Here is a 25983-nt window from a genome sequence, read left to right as displayed (position 1 = left end):
TTTCAGCTGCAACAGCCTCCTGCAACCCTCTGCCAGCAAAAATGGTTTTTGTTAGCAAATGTACCATTTCTGCTAGCAGAAGCACCACGGGCCAGTCCTTTACTGTTTCCAGGGCAGCCCTGTGGGCCAGATCTAAGCACCCCGGATCTGGCCTCCGGGCCTTGAGTTTGACATCCCTACACTAGATTGAACTGGCTCCTTTAACAGATTTATAACATTTAAAAAAAAATAGTATTTTTTTTTACAAAGTTAATAGATTTTTAGTGCACTGGAAGTCATTATCCATGAATAACAATTGTGACTTTATTAGATTAAGTTCTTGAATATGGAAATGTAAAAGGTCTCATTTTTTAATAAACTTCTGCTGCAATCTCTGTTGCTCAGTCTTGCATGGTGAAACACACCATACCTCATGAAAAATTTCTACCAGATTTATCCTTGTCATGGTGTTTGATTTTGGATTTACATTCTTTCTGTACTGGAGAATGTAGCTTTGATTATTTGCCCACTTTCGGACGTTGCAAAATTTTGCTCGAATTGTTATAGTGACTATTATCTTATCACTTGAGAACAGGACATGAACACGCTAGGGAGAAACGGATAAATGTCTCTTTTTTTTTTTAACATACAGGGTGATCAACCTTTATTTAGAAGATTTTACAAATACCTACATCCCCGCAGGTAACTGAGTGATTTTCACTGATCTATTTCCTCATTCTATTGCATATTGTTCCGTACATGGGAGGTTATGGCATCATAATGGACACTACTCTTTCTGAGGCTGAACAAAAACCAAAGTACACTATTAGGTAATGAATCAATATGTGTGGCTGATGGCTAAGGGATATCAAAGTCCCTGTAGCTTGAGAAATGGCCCTAAACCCTCAGCAAACTATACACTTCTAAGTACAGATTTGATAGTGGAATATTTTCCATTTTACAGTTGATGCGCTCTCCATCTCCCTATAAAAGGAAGACAAACAGCTAAATTACTCAATAGAATTTTACATCTACTGTAATAATAGAACCCTTCAGATTCTAAGAAATGAATGGAAGCATGGAGCTGTCCAGGACATAATCATGACTAAAGAAAATGCCCATTTCATAAATAAATGTTACACAATAGTTTTCAGAAGGGAAGAGAGGAACATTATGTTTATGGCAAGGACAGCTTCCAGTATAAAATGTAGTAAAACAAAAATAAATGAATACTATGGTTACCCAGTGCCTTCCTACTTTAATGATTTGGGCTGATGACATCAGAGTAATAAAGCTGGTTTTAGCAGCATGTTATCATTTGTGAAGTCTGACATAACCTAAGCATTTCTTTGTAAAACATGTCTTAAAATAACTATCAGAAACTAACCATGTGAATTGTTTCATTTATAGCTTATTGCTGTGTTAAATAATCTTCTGAAACCTATTGCAAATCAAATAATGATTTAATGTAGAATGACAACTTATCATGAGAATAATATGACTGCTCGTACTACCATGCATTATATTGAATGGTGTGTGTGTGTGTGTGTGTGTGTGTGTGTGTGTGTGTGTGTGTGTGTGTGTGTTCTTTACTACCATACTACTAAAAATAAACCAGGGAAACAAAAATGCAAATATCAAACTTATGTTTAGGGCAGGAATATGGAACAGTGTCTGATTTGGAGACTGTTAGTCCTGGTGAGCTTATAGCTTTATAGAGAAAGGAGAAAAGAGACTCATCCCCTGGAGTCCTCCAATTATGAAGAACCATTGTTATCTCTATGTCACTGCATTGAGAAAAATGTCTCACAAAAGAGTGAGTGGGAAGACTTTTTAATTAGGGAAAATGCAGCTCATTTGGTTTATTTTTGGGGCCAATTTTTCTGTCTTTAAGGAAATTTGTATGAATTGAAGGCAAGAATTGACAGCCATGAAGAATTTAGCTACTTCCAAAGTGGGGTCAGCAGAGGGACCAATTGATAAATATAGAACGGTAGAATCTTCCCTCACCCTTTGAAATATTCTTAGTAAAATGGTACTAAGAACTTATTGTATTTCTTTATATCAACATATAAAGAATCTTAACATAATGTAACAAGAGATATCAACTTCATCCCAGGGATAGTAGTTTTTTGTTCCAAAAAATGATCTGAATTACAGATTCCACAATTATATGAATTATTTATATATTCTCAAACACTTGGTTTTATTTTATTTTTTAAAAAACATGTTTTTAATTTTATATTTGGCATATGTAAAGTTTTCTGTATATGTCTATGTGCCAAGAAAACACTGAATTTAAATTTATGCTTATATGCATGCTGTAGGCTGGAAACTGGGTGAAATTTGGGTATGCACCATTCAACTCTTTTGATGGGAAAAAGGAGATTGGGAAAACCATCACTGACACTGTTTTATTTTGGGATTCTGTTAAAAAGTAAACAGAAACACGATTAAAACTGAACAGGGAAAAACAATGCAAAATAAAACACTAGTCAACTTTGGCACTTTTGTAAGGTTAGTGCTTTGATGGGAAATACCAAAGATACAGACTGGGGGGGGGGAAGGGGGGGACACTGCATGTACTTAAAAACATGCTCTGTTTTGGTGCCAGGTTAGTGCCAATAAAAGAATATGAACAAAACTGTGTAGTGTCCAGGAGTTAAACCTGACTCAGAAGAGAATTTAAACAAATGCAGGAAATAATGTATGACAATAAACCATGGCAGCATAAGTAGAACTAATATTTTAGACCATATGAATATAATAGTTTGAAAATTAGGGGCAGTCTGTTTTGATAGATTACTCTAAAACAGGGGTCTCCAACCTTGGCAACTTTAAGCCTGGCGGACTTCAACTCCCAGAATTCAAAGCTGGCTGGGGAATTCTAGGAGTTGAAGTCCACCAGGCTTAAAGTTGCCAAGGTTGGAGGGCCCTGCTCTAAAAAACCTTGAACCATGAAATGTATGATCAGCAACATATTATTTTTAGTACAGCAATCTCATACTTTATACTGTAGATCAAAGGTGTCAAACTGGCAGCCCATGGGCCAGATGCATCACGTGCAGGTCACGCCCACCCCAGCTCTGCGAATGGGAAAAATGTTATGAAACGTCACATGATGGCAACATAACGTGGCGAGTTTGACACTTGTGCTGTAGATGAATTTGTTATTACAATGGGAGAGTAAAAATATGTGAAACCTTGCTGCTAGCTCTGAGATGATATATCCATTCTTAATGGTTTCCCGTTCTGTTCTCATGAGAATCCCAGGCTTTTGTCACAGCCTTATAAGACATCAGCATTTGCTTTATTTCCTCTTTTACCCCTTACATATTGATTAGCAATAACATCTTGCCATTTATCTTTGATTTTATTGCTATAGCCCTACTCTAAAGATAAAGAAACATAGTTATGCAGTCCCTGAAAAACTACCCATGGGAGACAACGCTTGTTAATATTATTGTCCAAGGTGAAGCTCAGACAGTTGCTAAGCAATGTTTAGATTTAATATCAAGAAATCCACCTTAGTTACATACTAATTAATGCTGGGAGGCTATAATAATAGATTATAGATATACAGATATAAAGATGAAAAGAAAGAGGGGAAAGTGATTTCAAAATTTGAAATCCTATATAAGGACAGCTATTTTGATGTAGAATAGATGTACCACAAGGCAGTTTAATTAAACTATCTTGCTTTAATTAAAATTAATGCAAATGTTATTACTTCAGAAGTACATAATTGCATTATCAAAAACATCTAAGAATTAGACTATTTTTGATGCTTAGGTCTTATTCATTCATGGAAAGTAGAAGCTGAATAACATCCTTTTTTCTTAGCTATTTCTCCTATTATCTTACCATAAGAGCCTGAACATGACACCTGTTATTATATTGGTAAAGAATTGGAAATAGTACAGTGTTTGCAAATGGTTTAATTGTTCTGTTCCAATGAAAAAGTGTATGAGTTATATTGCTTTATACACAGAAAGAGATTAGGAATCAGAGGTGTGTTGGAAGAAGCAAAGGAATGAATGCTAATTAGAATAATATTGGCAAATTCCCTTGACTCCTTAAGTTTTTAGCTACTGGAATAGTAAGGCTTGCATTCAGTAGATTTTAAGTAATTTGAAGAAGCATTAAGAGATCAACAATCATAATGGTGAGAAGTGCAAAAACATAGTTTACAGTACTTAACCCTTAAAACAAATTCAGCCCAAGGTATCATATTCTGTAGTTGTTTTTGCCATATGCAAGAATGCACAAGACTACAAGGGAAGAACTAACATCTTATCCATCCCACATCCACCAATCATTCTCCATAAATGCCCGTTTCCTGACTTACTTCCTTTTCTTAACCACTTTTAGGGTATTCATAATATTTCATTAAATATATCATAGAAAGCATAGAAAGCATTTTAGAGAACTATTGATAGGTAGAGAATATATTAAACTACCTTAGTCATTGTATGAGTACTTATGGATATTCTCAATCATCCAGGTCATTTACTGGATGAGGGGTTATTATATGGTTTTTAACATTTTTTACTGCTTCTAGATTATTGTATTGATTTGGCTTTTTATACTATTTTTTTATTGTCTGTGAGGTGCCTAGAGCCACCCATTCAGATTAGTAGCTATATAAATTTAAAAAATAAGTAACTAAATAAAAATAAATAAATAAACAAAGCATGCCTTTCTATCCACCTTTGATTGTTTGTTTTGGGGTTTTTTGTTTTTTGCTTACACTACATTTCCTATACTGTAGTTCCATCATATTGAGCTTTGTACTTCCATCGTAATGTTTAGCATCACACCCTTATTTTTAAGCTACTTAAGGCAGCGGTCTCCAACCTTTCAAACTTTGCATGCCGTGGGGGGGGGGGGGAGAGAAAGGGAATAGTTATGCTTGAGTGATGGGCAAGCGCATGCGTGCACAGCTCCATTCATGCATGTCCACTGCTTGCACAAATGGAGCTGCCCTCATGGGCTTACGTGCCGCTTCTGCAACCCATTCAGAACAGGCCGTGACCTGGTAGTGGGCCATGGGCAAGAGATTAGGGACCCCTGGCTTAAGGTGTATGAGTACTTAGGCATTTAATATGCTACATTCTGAATAAGAGAGTCAATCCAATCGTTTACATCAAGAACCCAATTCACCAATCAGCTTCCCAACATGACCTTCATTCCATCTTACAGTCAGGTGTTTTAAATATGGACAATGATTTTGGTCCATCCAGCCTTCCTGGTAGGTATCTCCCTGTACCCTCCCAATGGAGCCTAGTACAGAAATAACAATTGCACCCATACAGTCTTTTTCAGTAAAAGTCAATATATCATAATCAAGGGAGAAGAAAAATTCCCTGCACAATCCAAACCATAATCAGTAATTGTTATTAAGAGCTCTCATTATACGGTGCAAGTGTAATTAGAGTATTATACTCTCACAGGATGCAGTGTATAGAGAATGCTAGAAGGCTTCATAAATTAGTGCCAAATCAGTCTCCTCCCCTTCACCTTGAATGAATATTATTATATTTACATATATTAAATCAAAAGCTGATCAGCCATTCCTAAAATTGGCCTAAAGACTATCTACAATTTCATGTTGGTTCTTGATTTTATTATCCATCTCCAAAAATAAAAGGATTGAAGTTAGCCATCAATAATTCTGAACATTATCTGCTGAATCCTGCAGATTCCAAAACATTAATAATTCAGCACCTTATGGGAATGTTGTCATGGTGGAGCTACAACTTGTCTGCAAACGGAGCTCAGGGGATGTTCAATATGATCTATTCCAGCATATGTGCACAATTGCTACGTTCATCATTAAACAGGGAAAACATTATCTTTCTTAACTTATGGTTTTAAAGATATTTTTGTAGTTTACACAATAAAACCTCTTGAGCATTAAAAAATAAATAAATCCCAGGCTTTAAACACCTATTGCTATCTAAATCAGTTTTAAAGGAAGAGGAGGAACTATTATATCTAGATATATCATGCTTTTTTCACAAAAGAGCAATTTCTGTGATTATATAAACACCACAAAATGCCACGAGAAGAGAAAGCATTAGCAATCAATTGCATAACTCAAGTTATGGTTTATAATAAACCATATTATGGTTTTAGGTAATTATCGTCCGGTCTCCAACCTTCGCTTCGCGGCGAAGGTTGTTGAGAGTATGGTGGCATATCAGTTTCCCTTACACCTGGATGAAACTGTCTATCTAGACCCGTTCCAGTCCGGTTTCCGGCCCGGTTACAGCACGGAGACGGCTTTGGTCGCGTTGGTGGATGATCTCTGGAGGGCCAGGGATAGGGGTTGTTCCTCTGCCCTGGTCCTATTAGACCTCTCAGCAGCTTTCGATACCATCGACCATGGTATCCTGCTGCGCCGGTTGGAGGGATTGGGAGTGGGAGGCACCGTTTACCGGTGGTTCTCCTCCTATCTCTCCGACCGGTCGCAGTCGGTGTTGACAGGGGCAGAGGTCGGCCCGAGGCCCCTCACTTGTGGGGTGCCGCAGGGATCGATCCTCTCGCCTTCTGTTCAACATCTACATGAAGCCGCTGGGTGAGATCATCAGTGGGTTCGTGTGAGGTACCAGCTGTACGCGGATGACACCCAGCTGTATTTTTCCACACCGGACCACCCCAACGGTTATCAAGTGCTGTCCCGTGCCTGGAGGCCGACGGGTCTGGATGGGGAGAAACAGGCTCAAGCTCAATCCTCCAAGACAGAGTGGCTGTGGATGCCGCATCCCGCACAGTCAGCTAAATCCGCGGCTGACCATCGGTGGCGAGTCATTGGCCCCGATGGAGAGGGTGCGCAACTTAGCGCCCTCCTGGATGAACGGCTGTCTCTAGAAGATCATTTGACGGCCGCCTCCAGGAGAGCGTTCTACCAGGTTTGCCTGGTGCGCCAGTTGCGCCTTTCTGGACCGGGAGGCCCTTTGCACGGTCACTCACGCCCTGTGACGTCTCGCCTGGATTACTGCGCTCTCTACATGGGGCTTCCTTGAAGGGCATCCGGAGGCTGCAGTTAGTTCAGAATGCGGCTGCGCGGGTGATAGAGGGGGCCCCTCGTGGCTCCCGCATAACACCCATCCTGCGCAGGCTGCACTGGGTACCTGGGGCCTTCCGGGGGCGCTTCAAGGTTTTGGTGACCACCTTTAAAGCGCTCCATGGCATAGGGCCGGGGTATCTGGGACCGCCTACTGCGACCAGATACCTCTCACCGACCCGTGCGCTCTCACAGAGAGGGACTCCTCAGGGTGCCGTCAGCTAGGCAGTGTCGGTTGGCGGCGCCCAGGAAGGGCCTTCTCTGTGGGGGCTCCCACCCTCTGGAACGAACTCCCCCCAGGACTCCGTCAACTTCCTGACCTTCGAACCTTCCGTCGCGAGCTCAAGACACATTTATTCATCTGTGCAGGACTGGCTTAGATTTTTAAATTTAGAGGGGTTTTAAATTGATTTTAATATTTATATCTGATATTTATATTTCTATTTTTAATAATTCGGGCGTTAGAATAAGTTTTTTAAGGATTATTTTAATTTGTATATTGATATTGATGTTTTATATGCCTGTAAACCGCCCTGAGTCCTTTGGGAGATAGGGCGGTATATAAATTCGAATAATAAATAAATAAATAAATAAATAAATAATATTATATAGCGTAAACACTGTAATAGCTTATAAAACAACAAAAAGTGAAATTAATTGAAAAGTCAGAGGACACAAACAAAACATAGCCATTTAAAACTGGCAGAGATGTCTTTGCTTTGTAATGCATATTACAGAGCACTTAAAAATAAAAACCACTCCAAAATGTTGCAAAATATTATTATTATTAAAAGTTGTTCATGTGATTTTAAAAAAATATTTTAGAAAAACAAATTCCACATCACAAACTGACTAGAACAAGGAACAAATATGAGGCTGTTATTTCTAAAGCATTAACCGCACTGAATACAAGTGATTACCTCATGAAAGTAGAGTCATAGGTTTGTGTTGTATTTCGCTCTCTTTGTTAAACTGTTGCTCCTAATACAGCACTAGAGGGTTTTTCCAGAGATGCTCCATTCATTGCTAAATAGCAGCAAAAAATGTTTCTATAGAGTTACTGGATAGATTGCTATACACAGACTCAGTAGTTCTCCTCTGAATCCTAGGTTTTACAAAGCATCTGGCATGTATTCAATATTCCTCACGCTACTAAAATGATACAGAATTATACATAGCTTGTTTCAGGAATAGCATTCTCTCTTAAATAGCTGTTTAAAGTCTATGAAATGCAAGATTACACACACACACACCATACACACCCCTTTACAGGAATTATTCAGTTGACATGACATACATTTTTCCATACACTTGCTCCAGCTCCTGCCAACCCAGCATTTCAAAAGCATGCAAAGGCGAGTAGATACATTGGGACCACTTTGATGGGAAGGTAACAGCATTCGGTAGCCTCAACATATAATCATGCTGGCCACATGACCACAGAACTGTTTTCAGACAACACTGGCTCCCTTGGCTGAGAAATAGAGATGAGTACTGCCCCCTAAAGTCGAACATGACTAGACAAGGGAAATCTTTACCTTTTAATACAACTTAAACCAGATGGTACTTTACTACTGCAGAGTAATGAAACTTCAGTATTAGAAGCTAGGATCAATGTTTCAAATTCCTCTCAACAATATACTTGTGATACTCCATTTGTTCATGAACCCCCCTTGTGCCAGGGTAACTAAGAAATTGAACCTACAGGCAACAGACTCAGCTATTACTGAGGTTCACTGGGCAAAATAAAGATCCTTCACCTTGGAATACATACAGTTTAGTATGTTCCTTTCCTTTCTTACATGGCAACTGAGAATTGAGAGTGGGAGAAAGGAATTCTTACATTCACTAGTTCTTTTGAAAGTCTTTCTCTATTTCCCATGCTTTGCTGAAAGGAATAAGGCTGAACTCTTAACTAGATGACTTATTTCTTCAAGTGAGCATAAGCATTTATGACAGCCATATTCAAGCTATACATATTTAAAAATTAATAATACAACAGGTTTTCTAAATTCTATATTTATTAAAAAAGCACATATTTTTCCAAACAGAAGTGCAATACCATTTGCCCAGAACTGGCCCGAAATTTTAAAGGAGATAAACACAGCTGTGAAAATAAAGCATTTATTTCAATCCCTTGTCAAATTTTATAGGTGATTTTTTAAAAATTTTGTTTTTCCTTGGTGTGATTCCATAATTTCTATCTGTTTTATTCGTTTACAAATTAACTGCAAGTAGAAATTATTTAAATGTTATTTTCCTATTCTTCGCTTTTGTTTCAATCACAGCAACGTGCAGTCTGTTTCTTTTCTTTGTTTTTATTAATTTTATGAAAAATTAGGACAATAAAACTAATATAATTAAAAAAGAAAAAACAGAATACAGGAAAAAAAATAAAGAAAAAACACAATAAAGCAGAAAAGAATAATATGAAGAAATGACTTCCCCCCTTCATCATACCAGTAAAAAATTTTTTAGTAATAGATCACCTTCTCTTAAAATACAATAAACAATCTCTCCTTCCTATATTGTATCTCTTACCTATAAACAAATCCTTAAAGCTTGAGCCTCATCTCAGTCATCAAGAATTGCTGAAAGTCCATTAAGGGTTACCAGAGAGAACATATCTATTTCAACCTTGATTTATTCATTCCTTTTACTAGTATCTTGATCTTTAATCCCTTCAAATAGTGTTCTAGAACTTGACTTCTTTTCATTTTTTTCTTTGCTCTTCTTACAAATTCTTCAAAGATTTACAGATCACTTTTGTAAATCCAAGATAGGAAAATTATTCAGATCTCTCAGTTTGTTATTTGCAAATGCCTTTTAATTACTAAGACATCAGCTGGTTCCTTTTGTATATCTAGTGCAACATCCTTTTCCATTGATTCTTTTAAAATCCCTTTCAAATAAGTCTCCATCTTGTCAGATAACACTTGTTCTTCTTCTATAACTTCTTTTAAATACAGTCAATCTATAGAGGCAGACACTCTTAAAATTAACGTTTGGATCCAGTGTTCAAAAATATTCTTCACTATCTCCCACATTAAAATACCTTGCTTCATTCTGTATTTTAAGTCAAATTTAACTGTTTTGTCCTTCAATATTTAGTTCCTTCTAGTTTTCTGTAGTATCCAATTGTTAAAATTTTATCTCATTTTTTTTAATTCAAATAAAAGTAATTTTCCATGGGAAGGATTCTTTATAATTAATTCCAAGATTTCAAATTTAATAGATCCTTAGTCTGTTTCTAAGTTTTAATCACTCTTTTATTGCTTATTTTAAAAAATTAAATCCTTAAACTTAGTGAAAACTTCTTTCACTAAGGTTTGAAGAAACACTCACTTAGGGCTATTAAATAGAAAGCTTTGTTAATCCAAAGCTTCCTAATAGTTAAAAAGCAGTTAACAAGCAATTTCCAAAAGTGATGAGAAAAAGAAATACAAAGTTAAGTGTTCTTTCAAAGACAGCTACAGTTTGACAAGATGGTTATTTCCTTGTCTCGAACAGCCCTAAGCCTTCCAAGGATGGCTATCCTGCAGTCTCTTCATGACAAACAACTATCTGGAGCATTTATGGATTGTTCAAGTCCTCTCCCTGTCTGGAGAGGAATTATCAAAAGAGCTGGTTTACTCACTGACTCTTCATTCTGCTTTTCATGGAACTATCTTCAGTCTACCACTTCTTCCCTGGAAAACCCTTAGCTGCCTATTTTCTCTGAGCTTTACATACAATTCAGTTATTATATTTTTCTGTTTGAATACCAAGAGAAGTTCTGAAATACCACAAATAATGTTATTATTTAAATTAAGTAGAAATATCTCACATTCTCAGTAGGTTTTGGAGCGTCAGACTGCATGAAGTGCAGCAAACTGACTTCCACAAATTAGAAAGAAAAACGCAAATTATTAAAGCATATTAATGGCCCACTTTTGCTTTACATATGGTAACTTATATAAAGCTTTCCTGAATCATAATTTTATAATAGCGCAAGGATTTACAAATTTCAGTGAGCCTCTAAGCTACAACTGTAATCACTAACCACTAAGTAATCACCAACAGTAATTACTCTTAGAAGAGTTAGCCATGATAAAACAAATAAAACATGGGATGAAATTAATTAATAATTTTTACACTTCACAACAACTTGGACAAAATAATAAAACATCCACAGAACAAAGAAATAAAACAGAATAGCGTAATAAATAACAGAAAACCATTCCCCAGCAGTTCCATGTGAGAAAGCACAGAAGAAAGGACTGGCCCTTACCGCACTTGACAAGAAGGCAATTGCTTGGCTGACCAGGTTATAACACAAGTGACCCTTCCCTTATCAACAAAAATAGCACAAAATATTTGCTTGAGTGTCTATGTGTATATATTTTCAGTCAGCAGAAAGATAAGTCTGAATGGAGGCTGTTATGCAATTTAGATTTCCTAAAGGATTCTCCATGTCACTACAAAAGCACAAACAGACTCACTGCAACCCTAGGCCTTAAAATGCAAAATTCCTGAAGGCCATTAAGAAGTCTAAACCAATCCTCCAGGAGCCTCCCCTTCATTCCATGATATAGGCTTGGTTCCCACCAGCTATTCCACTGATAATGATGGCTGCCAGGTTGCTTATAGGACTTCCCAATCAGTACATAATCTGCTTCTTCTCAAACATTGGAATAATATTCCCTAAAGGGAACTCAATTCCATAGAATTGTGATTAAATTCTATATTAGCTAGTCACTATAAGAATACTTTTCCTTTATTCTTTCTTTTTCAAAACTTTCCAAACCACCAACCCTCTGAACACCATCTCATCAGCCTAATTCTTCATAAATCCCACTCAAATGCCAAAATCCCAAAGTTCAAGCCCCTCAAATTTCCACCTGCTTGGGCTTAGCAATATCATACTAACTTCAAACTCATAATTTCTCTTAAAAGTAGGTACCATAAGGTGCTTTTGTTTTTTTTAAAAAAAAAATCTAGGGGGAAGTTAGGCGAGGTGCATGCATTCACACATTACATCTATATATCAAATGCAAACTCTACAAATATAATTAATTTGACTATTCTAAACTGAAGCTGAGATTGCAGATCACTTTAACAAATGCTACAAAAATGGGAGGAAAGGTTGTTGTTATTAAATGCAAATAAAAAGGAAGGGTTTTTCAATTTTCCATTTTTTCTAACTGAACCATTTTTCATAACAACATTAATAATTTAATATCTGAAACATCACATGTACAGTACACTTTAGAAGACATTTTCATTTCAGATTTGTACAGTCTTTAATCAATAAACAGAATCTATGTTTCTAATACATGGTTTAATTAATCATGAATTGCAATGTTATCTGTAAGTCTTTCATCTTCAACGTCCAGTAAAAAAAACCCCTAATGGTGGCAGAAAATCATATAAATTATTTTGATTGTAGCCTGAAAATTTTTTTTCCACATACATGAAACTCCATTTATTAAAAATAGTTCTTACAAAGACAGATTAATATTCTGATCCTAAGACCAATAATATCTAACTTTAAGAAAACGGGTATCACATTTACAAATAGTAAAAAAAAAAAAAGAATAAAAACATGCCAGTGAACTACAGTGCAATTAAGCAATAATGCACAACAGGGTGTACCTTAATGGGTCACATTAACCACATGCTTCAGGTGTACTGATAGGCAGGAGGCCAAAAGGAGGCAAACTTCAAATACATGGAAAGTGTAGCAATGGCTCATTAGTACATACAATTACTAGTTGCTATAGTAATGTTTAAACACTGAGACACTGAGAGTGACAGATGGGCGTTGTTACAAATAATCTTCCCCTAAAGAATTTTTTTCCTCATTGGCAGATATCAAAAATGACAAGAGAAAAATCAGCAAATATTTATGGCTATATTTCTTCATCCATATGTTAATTAATCCTAGCAATTTTTGTGGGACTATTCTAGGAGCAGTCAGTTATATAGCTCTGTTGGATCAGACCTAGATCCATCAAGCCAGCATTCTATCTTACACAAAGGCTCACCGGATGCATCTAAGAAGCCCATTAATAGGAGATGAAAGAAAGCTTTCTTTTATACCAGGGATCTCCAACCTTGGCCACTTTAAGCCTGGTGGACTTCAACTCCCAGAATTCCTCAGCTAGCAAAGCAATGGAGCAGAGCTGGCTGGGGAATTCTGGGAGTTGAAGTCCGCCAGGTTTAAAGTGGCCAAGGTTGGAGACCCGTGTTTTATACTATTGCTCTTGAGCATCTAATATTTGGAGACTGGTTGCTCCATGTCCAGAAATGGTGCCCAATCGTTACGACTCGTAGTCATTGATTAAACAGTCCTTTAGGAATTTTAGTCCTCTCTGAAGTTATTTAAACCAGTAGCAACAAATATGGTACCATGTGGTCCTATATTCCATAGACTGATTACATGCTGTATGAAGGTATCTTTGTTTCTTTTCTAAGGCAATTCTATATTCCCTGATGGATAGCGGAGTTAGAATAGCAAGATTTGGAAATAATTTAGCATAATTCTGGCAGCCACCTCATAAACTTTTGCAGATTTATCTCCTGAAATTTAGAAATAAGTAGCCAGAAGAGATGCTAAAGAAGGAACAGCAATCCCATCATCTATATATGCTAGATATGTTTGTTTGCATTTTGTATTTCTTAACTGCCCATATCCCTCAGATGTTAACTGTCAAGCACAATTCAACATGTTAATGGCAGCTTACAAGGTCTTAACCATTGGCCCCCAATCTTTTGGGCATCAGGAACAGGTTCCATGGAGAAAGGTTTTTCTATGGACTGGAGGGAGCTTGGTTTTGCATGCTGCCTGCATCCCATGGATAGGGCTTCACTTATTTGTGTGGCCCAGTTGCTGGCATGCTATGGATCGGTGCCGGTCCAGAGAGTGTGGGTTGTGGACCCCTGTCATAAACAATCTCATCCTAGAATGATCACAAATACTCTTCACATGCAAGATAAATTCAAAAAACAAATAAACAAAATAATTCCATTTTTATGACAAAATTTATAAAGACCTGAATGGTGACTCCTCATTACTAACAACATGAGGTACAGAGGTACCAACCAACATGAGGTACAGAGGTACAACAGAGGTACCAACTGTACGCTGACGATACACAGCTGTACTTTTCCACCCCAGGCCACCCCAACGAAGCTATCGATGTACTGTCCCGGTGTCTGGAAGCCGTACGGGTCTGGATGGGGAGAAACAGGCTCAAGCTCAATCCCTCCAAGACGGAGTGGCTGTGGATGCCGGCACCCCGGTACAGTCAGCTGCAATTGCGGCTGACTGTTGGGGGCGAGTCACTGGCCCCGATGGAAAGGGTGCGCAACTTGGGCATTCTCCTGGATGGACAGTTGTCTTTCGAAGACCATTTGACGACCGTATCCAGGAGAGCTTTTTATCAGGTTTCCCTGATTCGCCAGTTGCGCCCCTTCCTTGACCGGGATGCCTTATGCACGGTCACTCATGCTCTTGTTACCTCTCGCTTGGATTACTGCAATGCTCTCTACACGACAGGCTCCCTCTATCACCCGCGCAGCTGCATTCTGAACCAACTGGAGCCTCCGGGTGCTCTTCAAGGGACACCACTCCTGAAGATGTGACACCACTCCTGCGCAGGCTGCACTGGCTACCTGTGGTCTTCCGGGTGCACTTCAAGGTGTTGATTACCACCTTTAAAGCGCTCCATGGCTTAGGGCCGGGTTACTTACGGGACCGCCTACTGCCACCGACTGCCTCTCACCGACCCATGCGCTCTCACAGAGAGGGACTCCTCAGGGTGCCGTCCGCCAAACAATGTTGGCTGGCGGCCCCCAGAAGTAGGGCTTTCTCTGTGGGGGCTCCCACCCTTTGGAATGAGCTTCCCCCAGGACTTCGTCAACTTCCGGACCTTCAAACCTTCCGCCGCGAGCTGAAGACATATTTGTTTATCCGCGCAGGTCTGGCATAGGGTTTTAGATATCGTTTGGTTTTAATTATAGTGGGTTTTATTCTTTTAGTGATATTTTAACTTGGGCCAAATTGAATCAGTTTTTTAAGTCGTATTTTATTCTGTATTTATTTTGTTTGCTATTTTATTTGGCTGTAAACCGCCCTGAGTCCTTCGGGAGAAGGGCGGTATAAAAATTTGATTAATAAATAAAATAAATAAATAAATAAATTACTGTCTTTGTAGTTAATGAGTCCAAACCATTTATGTGCACTGTCACATGCACAAATTATACAGACATTATTATATGGTACAGTGCAATATACAATAACATACCTATAAATCATTTACAGTCAATTAGATGAGAAAATCTTGAAACCAGAATGTAGAACAAATGTCATATACTAAGTGTCAAAAATTCACTTTCACAAAAAGTATTTATAAAAGAAACTACCCTTTAGAACCAGTCACATCAAACATAAGTTAATCATTTAAATGGTGAATTGTGTTAGTTTTGTGCAATTTCCAACTAAAATCAAATGGTCTAGTGGTTAAAGTACAAGGCTAGAAACCAGGAAACCTGCCTTAGATTGAAAAACTGCTTGCTGAGTTTAGATAAGTCACTCTCTCACTCAGCCAAACTGCTAACTAAGTCAGTGTACTGCTAACTAGGGCATACAAAACCTTTGCCAGACCAGTTCTCAAATACAGCTCATCTGCCTAGAATCCACACTCTATATCGGACATTAATACAATTGAATGGGTCCAGAGGTATTTCATGAGAAGAGTACTCCACTCCTTTACTCACAACAGAATCCCTTATGCCACCAGACTTGAAATTTTGGGCTTGGACAATCTTGAAATGCGCTGCCTCTGGTCTGATCTAAGCACAATACACAAAATTATCTGCTACATCATCTTACCCATCAATGATTTCTTCAGCTTCTACCACAATAATACAAGGGCAATCAATACAAACTCAAGGTAAACTGCTTCAAATTCAATTGCAGAATATATGACTTCAGCAACAGAGTGGTCAATGCCTGGAATGCTCTACCCGACTCAGTTGTTACATCCCCAAACCCTCACAGCTTCAATCTTAAACTGTCTACTGTGGACCTCACCCCATTCCTAAGAAGTCCGTAAAGGGGGGGGTGCATAAGCGCACCAGCATGGCTACCGTCCCTGTCCTACTGTCCCCATTTATTTGTATTCATTTCCTTCGTTCATGTCCATGTTCATACTTATACCTGCTATCTTGTAAATATTTGTCAAACTAATAAATAAATTTTTTAAAAAACCTCACTTCCCAAGGTTGTTGTGGTGGGCAAGTAGGGGTAGTAAGCTTACACACACACACACACACACACACACACACACACACACACACACCAGCAATAATTAAATCTTGTGGACATGCTAATGTATAATTCAACATTAGTTTTTTATATCATTACGCTAACTGAATGGAAACAAGTAAATTTGGCATATTAATATTCCTTAATATTCTCTTTTCCTTTTTTTCAAGTGTTCTAAAAATGCATAAATATGTAGTTTCCCATTTTTACTTTTCAAATATTACTTTTTTTAAACGTTGAACAATTAGTAGAAGGCAGCAGAGTAGAATTTGGGGCAAAATAATAAAATAAAATGGCAGTCAATTGGTTAATTCCACACCATTTCTTTAATAATGAAATCATTGCTAAAAATCCATTGTTATTAAAAAATAAAAGAGTTGGCTCAGCTTATGAAAATTAGATTTGTAAGTTGTTGGTCATTCCCATAATTAAATCTGTGTCACAAATTTGGAAGAAAAATGGACATTGTACTTAATGCATTTACACAAGTCCTGTCAGGCTGTATAAAACATTTTGCCTACTAAACCTGAACAGATAAGAATTCCATATTTTTTTATTAGCAGGACGTTTTTGTAAGAATTGGAGAAGTTTAAAGAATTAATTTTATGCATCATTATAAAGAAATTTAAAACTTTAAATACAATGACATGTAGCCTTACTCCCATAGGATATGCACAGCTTCACAAAAAAATGATTAAGAATTGTTTTATAGATATTGTATTTCCTAAAGAACTGTCACAAAACAGTTGACACAAAATTTTAAACAGAGATTTATTTATCAACACCCAAGACATGAAAGAATTCCAATGCAGAATTGAAATAGTATACAGGTATAGACTTGGGTGTGTGTATGTGTGAACAAAATATATATTGAGACACTTTCATAAATCGTGACATCTAGCTTCCTTGTGCTGATCTCTGGGGGTCAGGGTCTGGCTAGTACTTGGACAAATGATCTCTAGGGAATGGTGGCGCTATATAGGCTAGACTGGGAACTTAAAGAAATATCTGGGGAAAAGGTAATGGCAGTCACATCTGTAAATGAAAATAACATGGAGTTGTAAAGAGTTGAGCTAATCTTGCCACCAAGAACTCCAAGAATGATTCTAGTTCAGCAAATCTAGCCACTGATTTTTTTTCAAAGAACTTTTAATTTAAGAATAGTCCAGAACTCAAATAAATTCTTCTAATGTGCTTGAAAAACAGACACCATAACCATTTGCCGAAGGTTTTGTTTTGTTTTGTTTTAGCATCAAGCTATTAGCACTTCAGTATAATAGGCTCATTATAAAAAAAGGAAGAGAGAAGTAGTATAACACTGCAATTTATTTAATACTTCAGTGACTTTTTCAACCTTAAAATAAAAATGAAATTTAGGAGCCAGGAGAGAGCTCTCATGAAGACCTGCTTACAGGCGAAAACTGGAATTTTATTCAGTTAAGTGGACAGACTGGCAGAAGAATGGAGCAATATACCTTTTATCACAGAAGCTCCATCCAGCTGGGTAGAGGAAATCTTTGCTTCAACATAAAGCACAAAAATTAAGTGCCCTCCCCCCACCTGCTGTCTCCTATGTTGTAACCATCAGTAAAGTGGTATATTTTAAAATTAGCATCTTTTATGGACATATTCACAAGACTGTCATTTATTGTCATTGGCAAGCTCTCAAAAATCAGATTACAATAAAATTGCTAAAATATTCATTGTGATTGCACAAGTAGCATATAGTAAAAACAGCATCAGATAACATTTTATTTCAAGGTGCAACTCCAAAATGCTTAGCAGGAGGTAAATAAAATGGTTAGCAGGATAGAAGTTTTTAGATTAAAAGGAAGAAAAAGGAGGGAAATTAAAAAAAGCTGCCCAACTAGCTTGAATTACCTTTACATCAATCAGTGATAACTAGGCAGGAAAATAACCTATTCTCATTTTTACCGATTACTGTGAGCACATTAATATTGCAAGGGAATAATAATATAAATGAAGCAGAAAATCCAATTATATAAGGATATAAACAGCCTAAGATTAATTGCATGATACTGATCCTGATATGATACAAATTCACTCAAAAGTAAATCCTGCTCTATTTGACGGGGTTATTTCATAATGGAACTGGTATCTTTGAACCACCATTATTGCTAATAATAATCAAATACTCTGAATGAATTACGAAAATGTTAGCATACTTTATTAAGTTGTTCTCTTGAGGGAAACCCAAATCACTTATGTTCTACAATTATTCTAAATTCAACTTTTAAATGAGGGGAGGAGATAATGATATTAACTTCTTAACTTAGAAAAATTCTCTGTGGTATAAAATATTCTCTGAATATATGTAAATTGAATTCATCTATCATTACTTATTACCAGTCTAGCTAGAGAAAAAAGTTTTCTGTTACAATTAATTCTTTAAAAGCGTATGTTTTAATTAGACCTATGATGTTATTACATAAGTTATAAATGCACATATATCTGCCTGCAGAACTACAGGAATTCATTTCCAAGCTAACATTAGTTTGAAGCTTTTTAAGCCAGTCATTGCCCATAAATGCAGTCTATCAAATGCTAATACAGTTGAATATCAAGAGAATATGTATTCTTTTCTAAGATAATCCACATTTATATATCCAATACTCTCAAACTAGCACAGCAATTTGCCTCACAAAACTGTACTTCAGCTATATCTACTACTTTGATTTCAGTTTTAGCCTTCTTTATCCTCTGACTTCATAATTTAAAAATTGCCTGTAATTATGTTTCTATAAACGGATGCAATCCACTTGTCTCAGATGTTGATGTTGCTGATCTTACAACTTCAGCCATACCTTATTAAATTGATACAAGATTGGATCCAACATTTAGAAAACCCTACATTCCTTACTCCCTATTAAAAATAATCTAATTCAATTTAGTGAACTGGTTTTCAATATTCTATATTCTAGATCGGGGACAAATATCCTTCTGTTGAAAGCAGTATGCAAGTGGTAAAACATACCTGAACCAAATGTGTCCATCTATTCATTGTGATAGCCCCCCTTTTATTTCTTCTACTTTGTTCTTTCTCCTTATGTTGCACACAATTAAGGCAGTAATTATTTTTTTTTGATGTCAGAAATTTCTGAAATAAGCCAAGAGACATAAACATCCAGATATCCTTTATATTTCATTTACATTTTACTCTGTATCTACACACCTACTTTAATTTATCCTAACTTATTTAGAATCTATCCTAAACCTTTCTATATCTTTGTTTTACAATATTTTCTAAAGTCTTAGTATTTTTCTATTGAATTTTATTCTTATAATATTGCTCTCAGATTCAAAAGCCTACAGTACCTTATATTCCCACTCCAACAGGTTCCAACGAACTCTTAGCTGGTCTGAATCACTTCAACTTTATTTTTAAAAAATCTTGGTATTTTTGTACGTGATTCTGGAGGCTCCTTTTCTTACCATCTCACAATATTTCTATTCAACTCTTTATCACCTTTGGCATAATAACCCTATCTAACCTACTTAGTTTACAATGTCAATCATTCCATCCTCTTTCTGTGCATTTTCTACCACTAGGAATTTACCTAGTCTATAAGATCTTAGATTTAATGTGTTTCTAATGCAAATAATGATTTCTTTAAGGGTGGGTGGGACTAAACAAGAGTTTTAAAAGATAAGTTGAGAAAATGTTGGTTCTGAAAATTCAGGCTAGGAAGTAGGATTTGTGACACGAAAAAATTAAAAGGAACAGTTTTAAAAGTCAAACTAATCTTGGAGCTTTGGGATAAGGGTGTACATACTAGGCTCCAAAAAGAAAAGTCAAGAGCAAACAGTGGATGCCTGAACTACAGGGTAGCTATAGATTCAAAGAAAGAGTAGAAATTAATCAATGGCTTAAGAGAGAGAATGGTGAAAAGAAAACTATGTAATCTATGGATGAAACAGAATCTCAATTATTTGGCTTTGTTGTGTGAACATTGCAGAAATTATATATGGAAAAGATAGTAGCTAGCAATTAAAAAACTATCTTCACTGATTGATCTTTAATAGGTTAGGAATATGCCAGATTTTGACCATGTTGTCAAGATTGTGGGTATTTATGGATAACTTCATGGCTGGTGACATGGATGCTAGGTAGGTATTTGATCATTAATGTTCCATGGAACCAACACATTATTATAGAGCTGTAGTAAATGTACAGAACTCAGTTATCAGACTGAGTTATTCTATAACAATTAATCTGGCAGCTATACATAAGATTTAATTCATACACATGTATAATCATATACTATTTTTTCTACTGGAAGAGGGAAAATAATATTTTTCTCAGATGAGCAGGCAAATTATAGGTTTAGACTACAATTCAGTAACAATAAATCAGAATGCTTGAAAGGTTAATGAAATATGAGAAGGTAACGATTTATATTTACTTAGATTAAGGACTTAATCTTCATAGCAAACAAAAAGAACATCTTGTATCAGTTTTCCAGATTACTGTTATTAACATATAGTAGTGTACAACTTATATATGCAATTGATGAATGTACAGTATCCATTTTATATGAAATCCTAGTATCAAGTAATTCAAAATAATAACAATATTGAAATTAGAATAATACATCACATTTACACTACAGATCCATACAATTTATAAAGGCAGATATTACTAATTAATATTTGCCAAGTACCTTCAGGAGCAGTGGTGGGTTGCCCCTGGTTCAGACCGGTTCTGTAGAGCCGGTAGTAAAACTGACAGGAGGCTCTGCCTACTGACCTGAACGTCATCAACGTCATCATGCGCAGAAGCATGCACACGCGGGCATGATGTAAACCAGTGGTAAAGGTAAGTATAACCCACCCCTGCTCAGGAGCTCAGTTTTTATTAGCTTCCATAAGCTATAGTTTGGCCTCAAGAAGGTAGACTGTTCCAAAGTATCAGGGCTACAAGAGAAAAACTGCAAGGGTCTGTTATCTTTTTTTAAACTTCCCAGTAATGGGAGACCACCAAAAGCCAGAGACTATCCTCTGCATGCTTAATTCAACAAGGAGAAGATGAACTGCATCTAGAACTAAAACCATTTGGGGCTTTAAAGTTACAACCAATACCCTAAATTCCATTCAGAAACCCTAGGGTAAGAACAGCAGGGCTCTCCCCTGCCTTGATGCGATTGTGATGGCTTTCATTTGCTAACATGAAGGTTACTGGCTTTTAAATTAAATACCGTTTCTCAGTGACCTTTAAAGTCCGTACATGGAGAATGCATAGCAGTAGTCTAGGCTACTTAACTCTATGCCTTAATTGCTGGGAAGACTGAATGCCACCACATGTTTACTGGACCCGTGCCCCTCCTGGTTGGTGCTGGCCACACAGAAGGTGACACGAGGCTGGCTCCAGGGAATTATCAATGCTTCTCTGCGGGAGGGGATCTTTCCCGCTGCCTTGAAAGAGGCGGTGGTGAGACCTCTCCTCAAGAAGCCTTCCCTGGACCCGGCTGTTTTAGGAAATTATCGTCCAGTCTCCAACCTTCGCTTCACGGCGAAGGTTGTAGAGAGTGTGGTGGCACGTCAGCTACCCCAGTACCTGGATGAAACCGTCTATCTAGACCCGTTCCAGTCCGGCTTCAGGCCCGGATACAGTACGGAGACGGCTTTGGTCGCGTTGGTGGATGATCTCTGGAGGGCCAGGGATAAGGGTTACTCCTCTGCCCTGGTCCTATTAGACCTCTCAGCAGCTTTTGATACCATCGACCATGGTATCTTGCTGCGCCGGTTAGAGGGGTTGGGAGTGGGAGGCACCGTTTATCGGTGGTTCTCCTCCTACCTCTCTGACCGGACGCAGACGGTGTTGACAGGGGGCAGAGATCGACTCTGAGGCGCCTCATGTGTGGGGTGCCGCAGGGATCGATTCTCTCGCCTCTCCTGTTCAACATCTACATGAAGCCACTGGGTGAGATCATCAGTGGTTTTGGGGTGAGATACCAACTGTACGCTGATGACACGCAGCTGTACTTTTCCACCCCAGGCCACCCCAACGAAGCTATCGAAGTTCTGTCCTGGTGTCTGGAGGCCGTACGGGTCTGGATGGGGAGGAACAGGCTCAAACTTAATCCCTCCAAGACAGAGTGGCTGTGGATGCCGGCACCCCGGTACAGTCAGCTGCAGCTGCGGCTGTCTGTTGGGGGCGAGTCATTGGCCCCGATGGAGAGGGTGCGCAACTTGGGCGTTCTCCTGGATGGGTGGCTGTCTTTCGAAGACCATTTGACAGCCGTCTCCAGGAGAGCTTTCTATCAGGTTCACCTGATCCGCCAGTTGCACCCCTTCCTGGACCGGGATGCCCTATGCACGGTCACTCATGCTCTCGTTACCTCTCATCTGGACTATTGCAATGCTCTCTACATGGGGCTCCCCTTGAAGAGCATCCGGAGACTCCAGCTAGTCCAGAATGCGACTGCGCGGGTTATTGAGGGAGCCGTTCGGAGCTCCCATGTAACATCTATCCTGCGCAGACTGCACTGGCTGCCTGTTGTCTTCCGGGTGCGCTTCAAGGTGTTAGTTACTACCTTTAAAGCGCTCCATGGCTTAGGACCGGGATACCTACGGGACCGTCTACTGCCAACGTCTATCTCCCAACGACCGGTGCGCTCTCACAGAGAGGGGCTCCTCAGGGTGCCGTCAGCCAAGCAATGTCGGCTGGCGGCCCCCAGGGGGAGGGCCTTCTCTGTGGGGGCTCCTACCCTATGGAATGAGCTTCCCCCTGGACTCCGACAAATACCTGACCTTAGGACCTTCCGCCGCGAACTTAAAACCTACTTATTTCGTCTTGCTGGACTCGCTTAAATTTTATATTATTAAATTGATTTCTGGGTTTTTAAATTTTTTAGTAATTTTAGAGGGAATATTTTTATCTATAAGTAGCCAAATTATATAGGTTTTTTAAGGGTTGTTTTTAGTTTTGTATTGTTGTTTTCTTTCTGTATTTTATTTGTGGCTGTACACCGCCCTGAGTCCTTTGGGAGAAGGGCGGTCTATAAATAAAAATATTATTATTATTATTATTATTATTATTATTATTATTATTATTATTATTATTATTATTATTATTATTATTATTATTATTATTATGGAGTGTCACTACCATGGACCATGTGGACAAACACGTCAACCACGCTAAATATCACACAAGGACGGCCCCATCCTCGCTAATATTCAGCAAATAAATAAAAATCAGCTCTTCTGGAAGGATTTTGGGGATGATGTGAAGTAAGAGTACTCCTGAATAAATGATGTCTGGTAACCGTTGGGATTGTTATACTATTTTATCATTATCATTATCAGGGGCTGCCACAAAGAAGAGGGAGTCAAGCTACTCTCCAAAGCACCTGAGGGCAGGACAAGAAGCAATGGATGGAAACTAATCAAGGAGAGAAGCAACCTAGAACTACGGAGAAATTTCCTGACATTTAGAACAATTAATCAGTGGAACAACTTGTCTCCAGAAGTTGTTAATGCTCCAACACTGGAAGTTTTTAAGAAGACATTAGATAACCATTTGTCTGAAGTGTTGTAGGGTTTCCTGCCTAAGCAGGGGGTTGGACTAGAAGACCTCCAAGGTCCTTTCCAACTCCGTTATTCTAAATTCTAAAATTATGTTGATATATTGTATATTTAAAACTTGTTACTATATTAAGCATTTGCTGCTACATCATTTTCAACTCAAATAGCATATAAGCCTTAGTAAATAAATGAGAGCATGAATCTTTGTTGTTTGAAGAACAGTAACTTGTCTTGTCTTGTTGTTCCCCAACCTTTCTGATTTGATGGACTGGCGGAGGGGGGAAAGGGACAGTTCCACACAAGCAGTTGTCTAGCACATACCCAGTTCCACTTGCGCGAATAGTATGCACAGGCACCCACCGCTCACACAAATGGAACACATGTGCAAGTGCTTGCCTGCTGCTCACACAAGTGAGGATGTGCATACGCTCACCTGTTTCGACGACCTGGTTGCAAACACCTCATGGCCCATTAGTGGCATTAGCCGCTCAGTCTGACTTTAATAGGCTACATCTTCTTGTTCAAAATTTCCAAGTCTAGGATGGAATTATATAGCTGTCTATAACCAGCATATTGATCATACTTCCACCAGTAGTTTCATGTATATGAAAAAGTAGGGGGAAGGATTAAATCTTGGGTATTCCATACCAAAGTGCTTAACAGATTGGCTTTTCCTCCCTATTGAAATACCCAGTAAGGAAAAACTACTGTACCATGATGCCCCAATTCCAATCTTTTCAGGTAGTTCACGAGGATACCCTGATTAACAGAAATACATTATTGCAAGATCTAATGTCAGAATAAGTACACTTATTCCACTGAAGATATGACAAAGCTCATGTACTAGAGAAAGACCAATGCCATTTTCACTCTATATCTAAGCCTGAATGCAGAGTGAAAGGAGTCCAGATAAAATACTCTCTCCCCAGCTTTCTGTAGCTGACTCCTTGCTACATCTATATATATAAAAGCGAAAACCACTCATGCATTAATCACAAAATCTCTAGAACCATAAAGCTTACAAACTTGAAATTTGCCATGTATGTTCCTCTTGGATTCTAGGTGCTCACTAAGAAAGGATTTTTAGAAATGACCATCAGAGCATTAGTATTTCCTATATATTATTAATTCGCTCTGATGCTAAGGAGTTCTACTCCACCTCCCCACCTGAAAAAAAATCTGTCCCAAATCCAAAACACAAGCAGAGGAGTTTCAGTTTCAGTTTTACTTTCACAGCAGCAAGCAGCTTCAATAAAGAACACTTGAGCTAAGCCAAACACCCAAACACCCCTCAACTGTCTCACACACTGACAGGATGCTAGTCAGGTGAATACTGATGGATGCTGCGGGCTGGGAGATTCTACTCCCGCTCCATTCCAACTGCCAGCTGCATTATATTAACACATTCTGATACTACTGAGTTACACATTCTACATTAAGTTTTAGGCTGTAAGTGTCAATTTATCAAGCCCAAGCATATAGTTTAGTAGCAAAGCATGGGCCTCCAACTAGTTCTCAATAAACTTCGCAGAGTTTGGACACTGGACAATCATATTTAAAACATATAGGTTCAGAAATAGTTTGCTGAGAAGGGGATCACCATTATGATTTTCAACAAAGGGCATCATGCTTCCCTCCCTCAAAGAAATGTTTATCAGATCCATCAAGTCATTCTCCCAAGTGACAGGGGCATGGATTAAGCTTGAAATGGCAGAGGTCATACTAAGGAATATCCATTTTCCAAGTTCAAAGATAATATTGCCAGTTGTGATCCCAGGCATTTATGACTCTTCTAAATAGAAGAGTCCTCATCAGCAAAATTTTGCATTAGGAATTGACATTTCCTGTCCATCATTTCCTAATAGAGAAGAATCGTAAACAAAATCATCAAATGGAAGTGACACTATAAAAGCACAGAAACGTCACTATTTCACTCTTACTTCACTACTTCAGTACTCTTACCACCATGGTATAGACTTAAATAATGAACCAGTACCCATGTTTAGTCTCCACCATATTCCTGGTATTACTTTTATCACTTCTTCTCTTGGAAAAACCAAGTGCCACTAAGCATCAA

At 38.1% G+C, this 25983-nt stretch overlaps 1 protein-coding gene across 21 annotated transcripts in view; it reads right to left on the bottom strand.

Moving 5' to 3' along the window:
- SLC10A7 (solute carrier family 10 member 7) overlaps positions 1-25983 on the bottom strand; it is a 166853-nt gene that overhangs the window by 92833 nt on the left and 48037 nt on the right. For 12 of the 21 annotated variants that reach the window (XR_009156251.1, XR_009156250.1, XM_058192568.1 and 9 more), the window contains exon 6: positions 19354-19476. The exons of the other annotated variants lie outside the window; for them this stretch is intronic. Coding sequence is in view for 10 of the 12 variants with exons in the window: in XM_058192568.1 (XP_058048551.1) it covers positions 19354-19476 (123 nt within the window). In the remaining 2 variants the exon portion in view is untranslated. The remainder of the gene's footprint in view (positions 1-19353; positions 19477-25983) is intronic. 21 annotated transcript variants of the gene reach the window in all.

The sequence above is a fragment of the Ahaetulla prasina genome, chromosome 8 (assembly GCF_028640845.1).
Source record: "Ahaetulla prasina isolate Xishuangbanna chromosome 8, ASM2864084v1, whole genome shotgun sequence".
Classification (NCBI taxonomy): Eukaryota; Metazoa; Chordata; class Lepidosauria; order Squamata; family Colubridae; genus Ahaetulla; species Ahaetulla prasina.
This window is presented reverse-complemented; position numbering and strand designations above follow the sequence as displayed.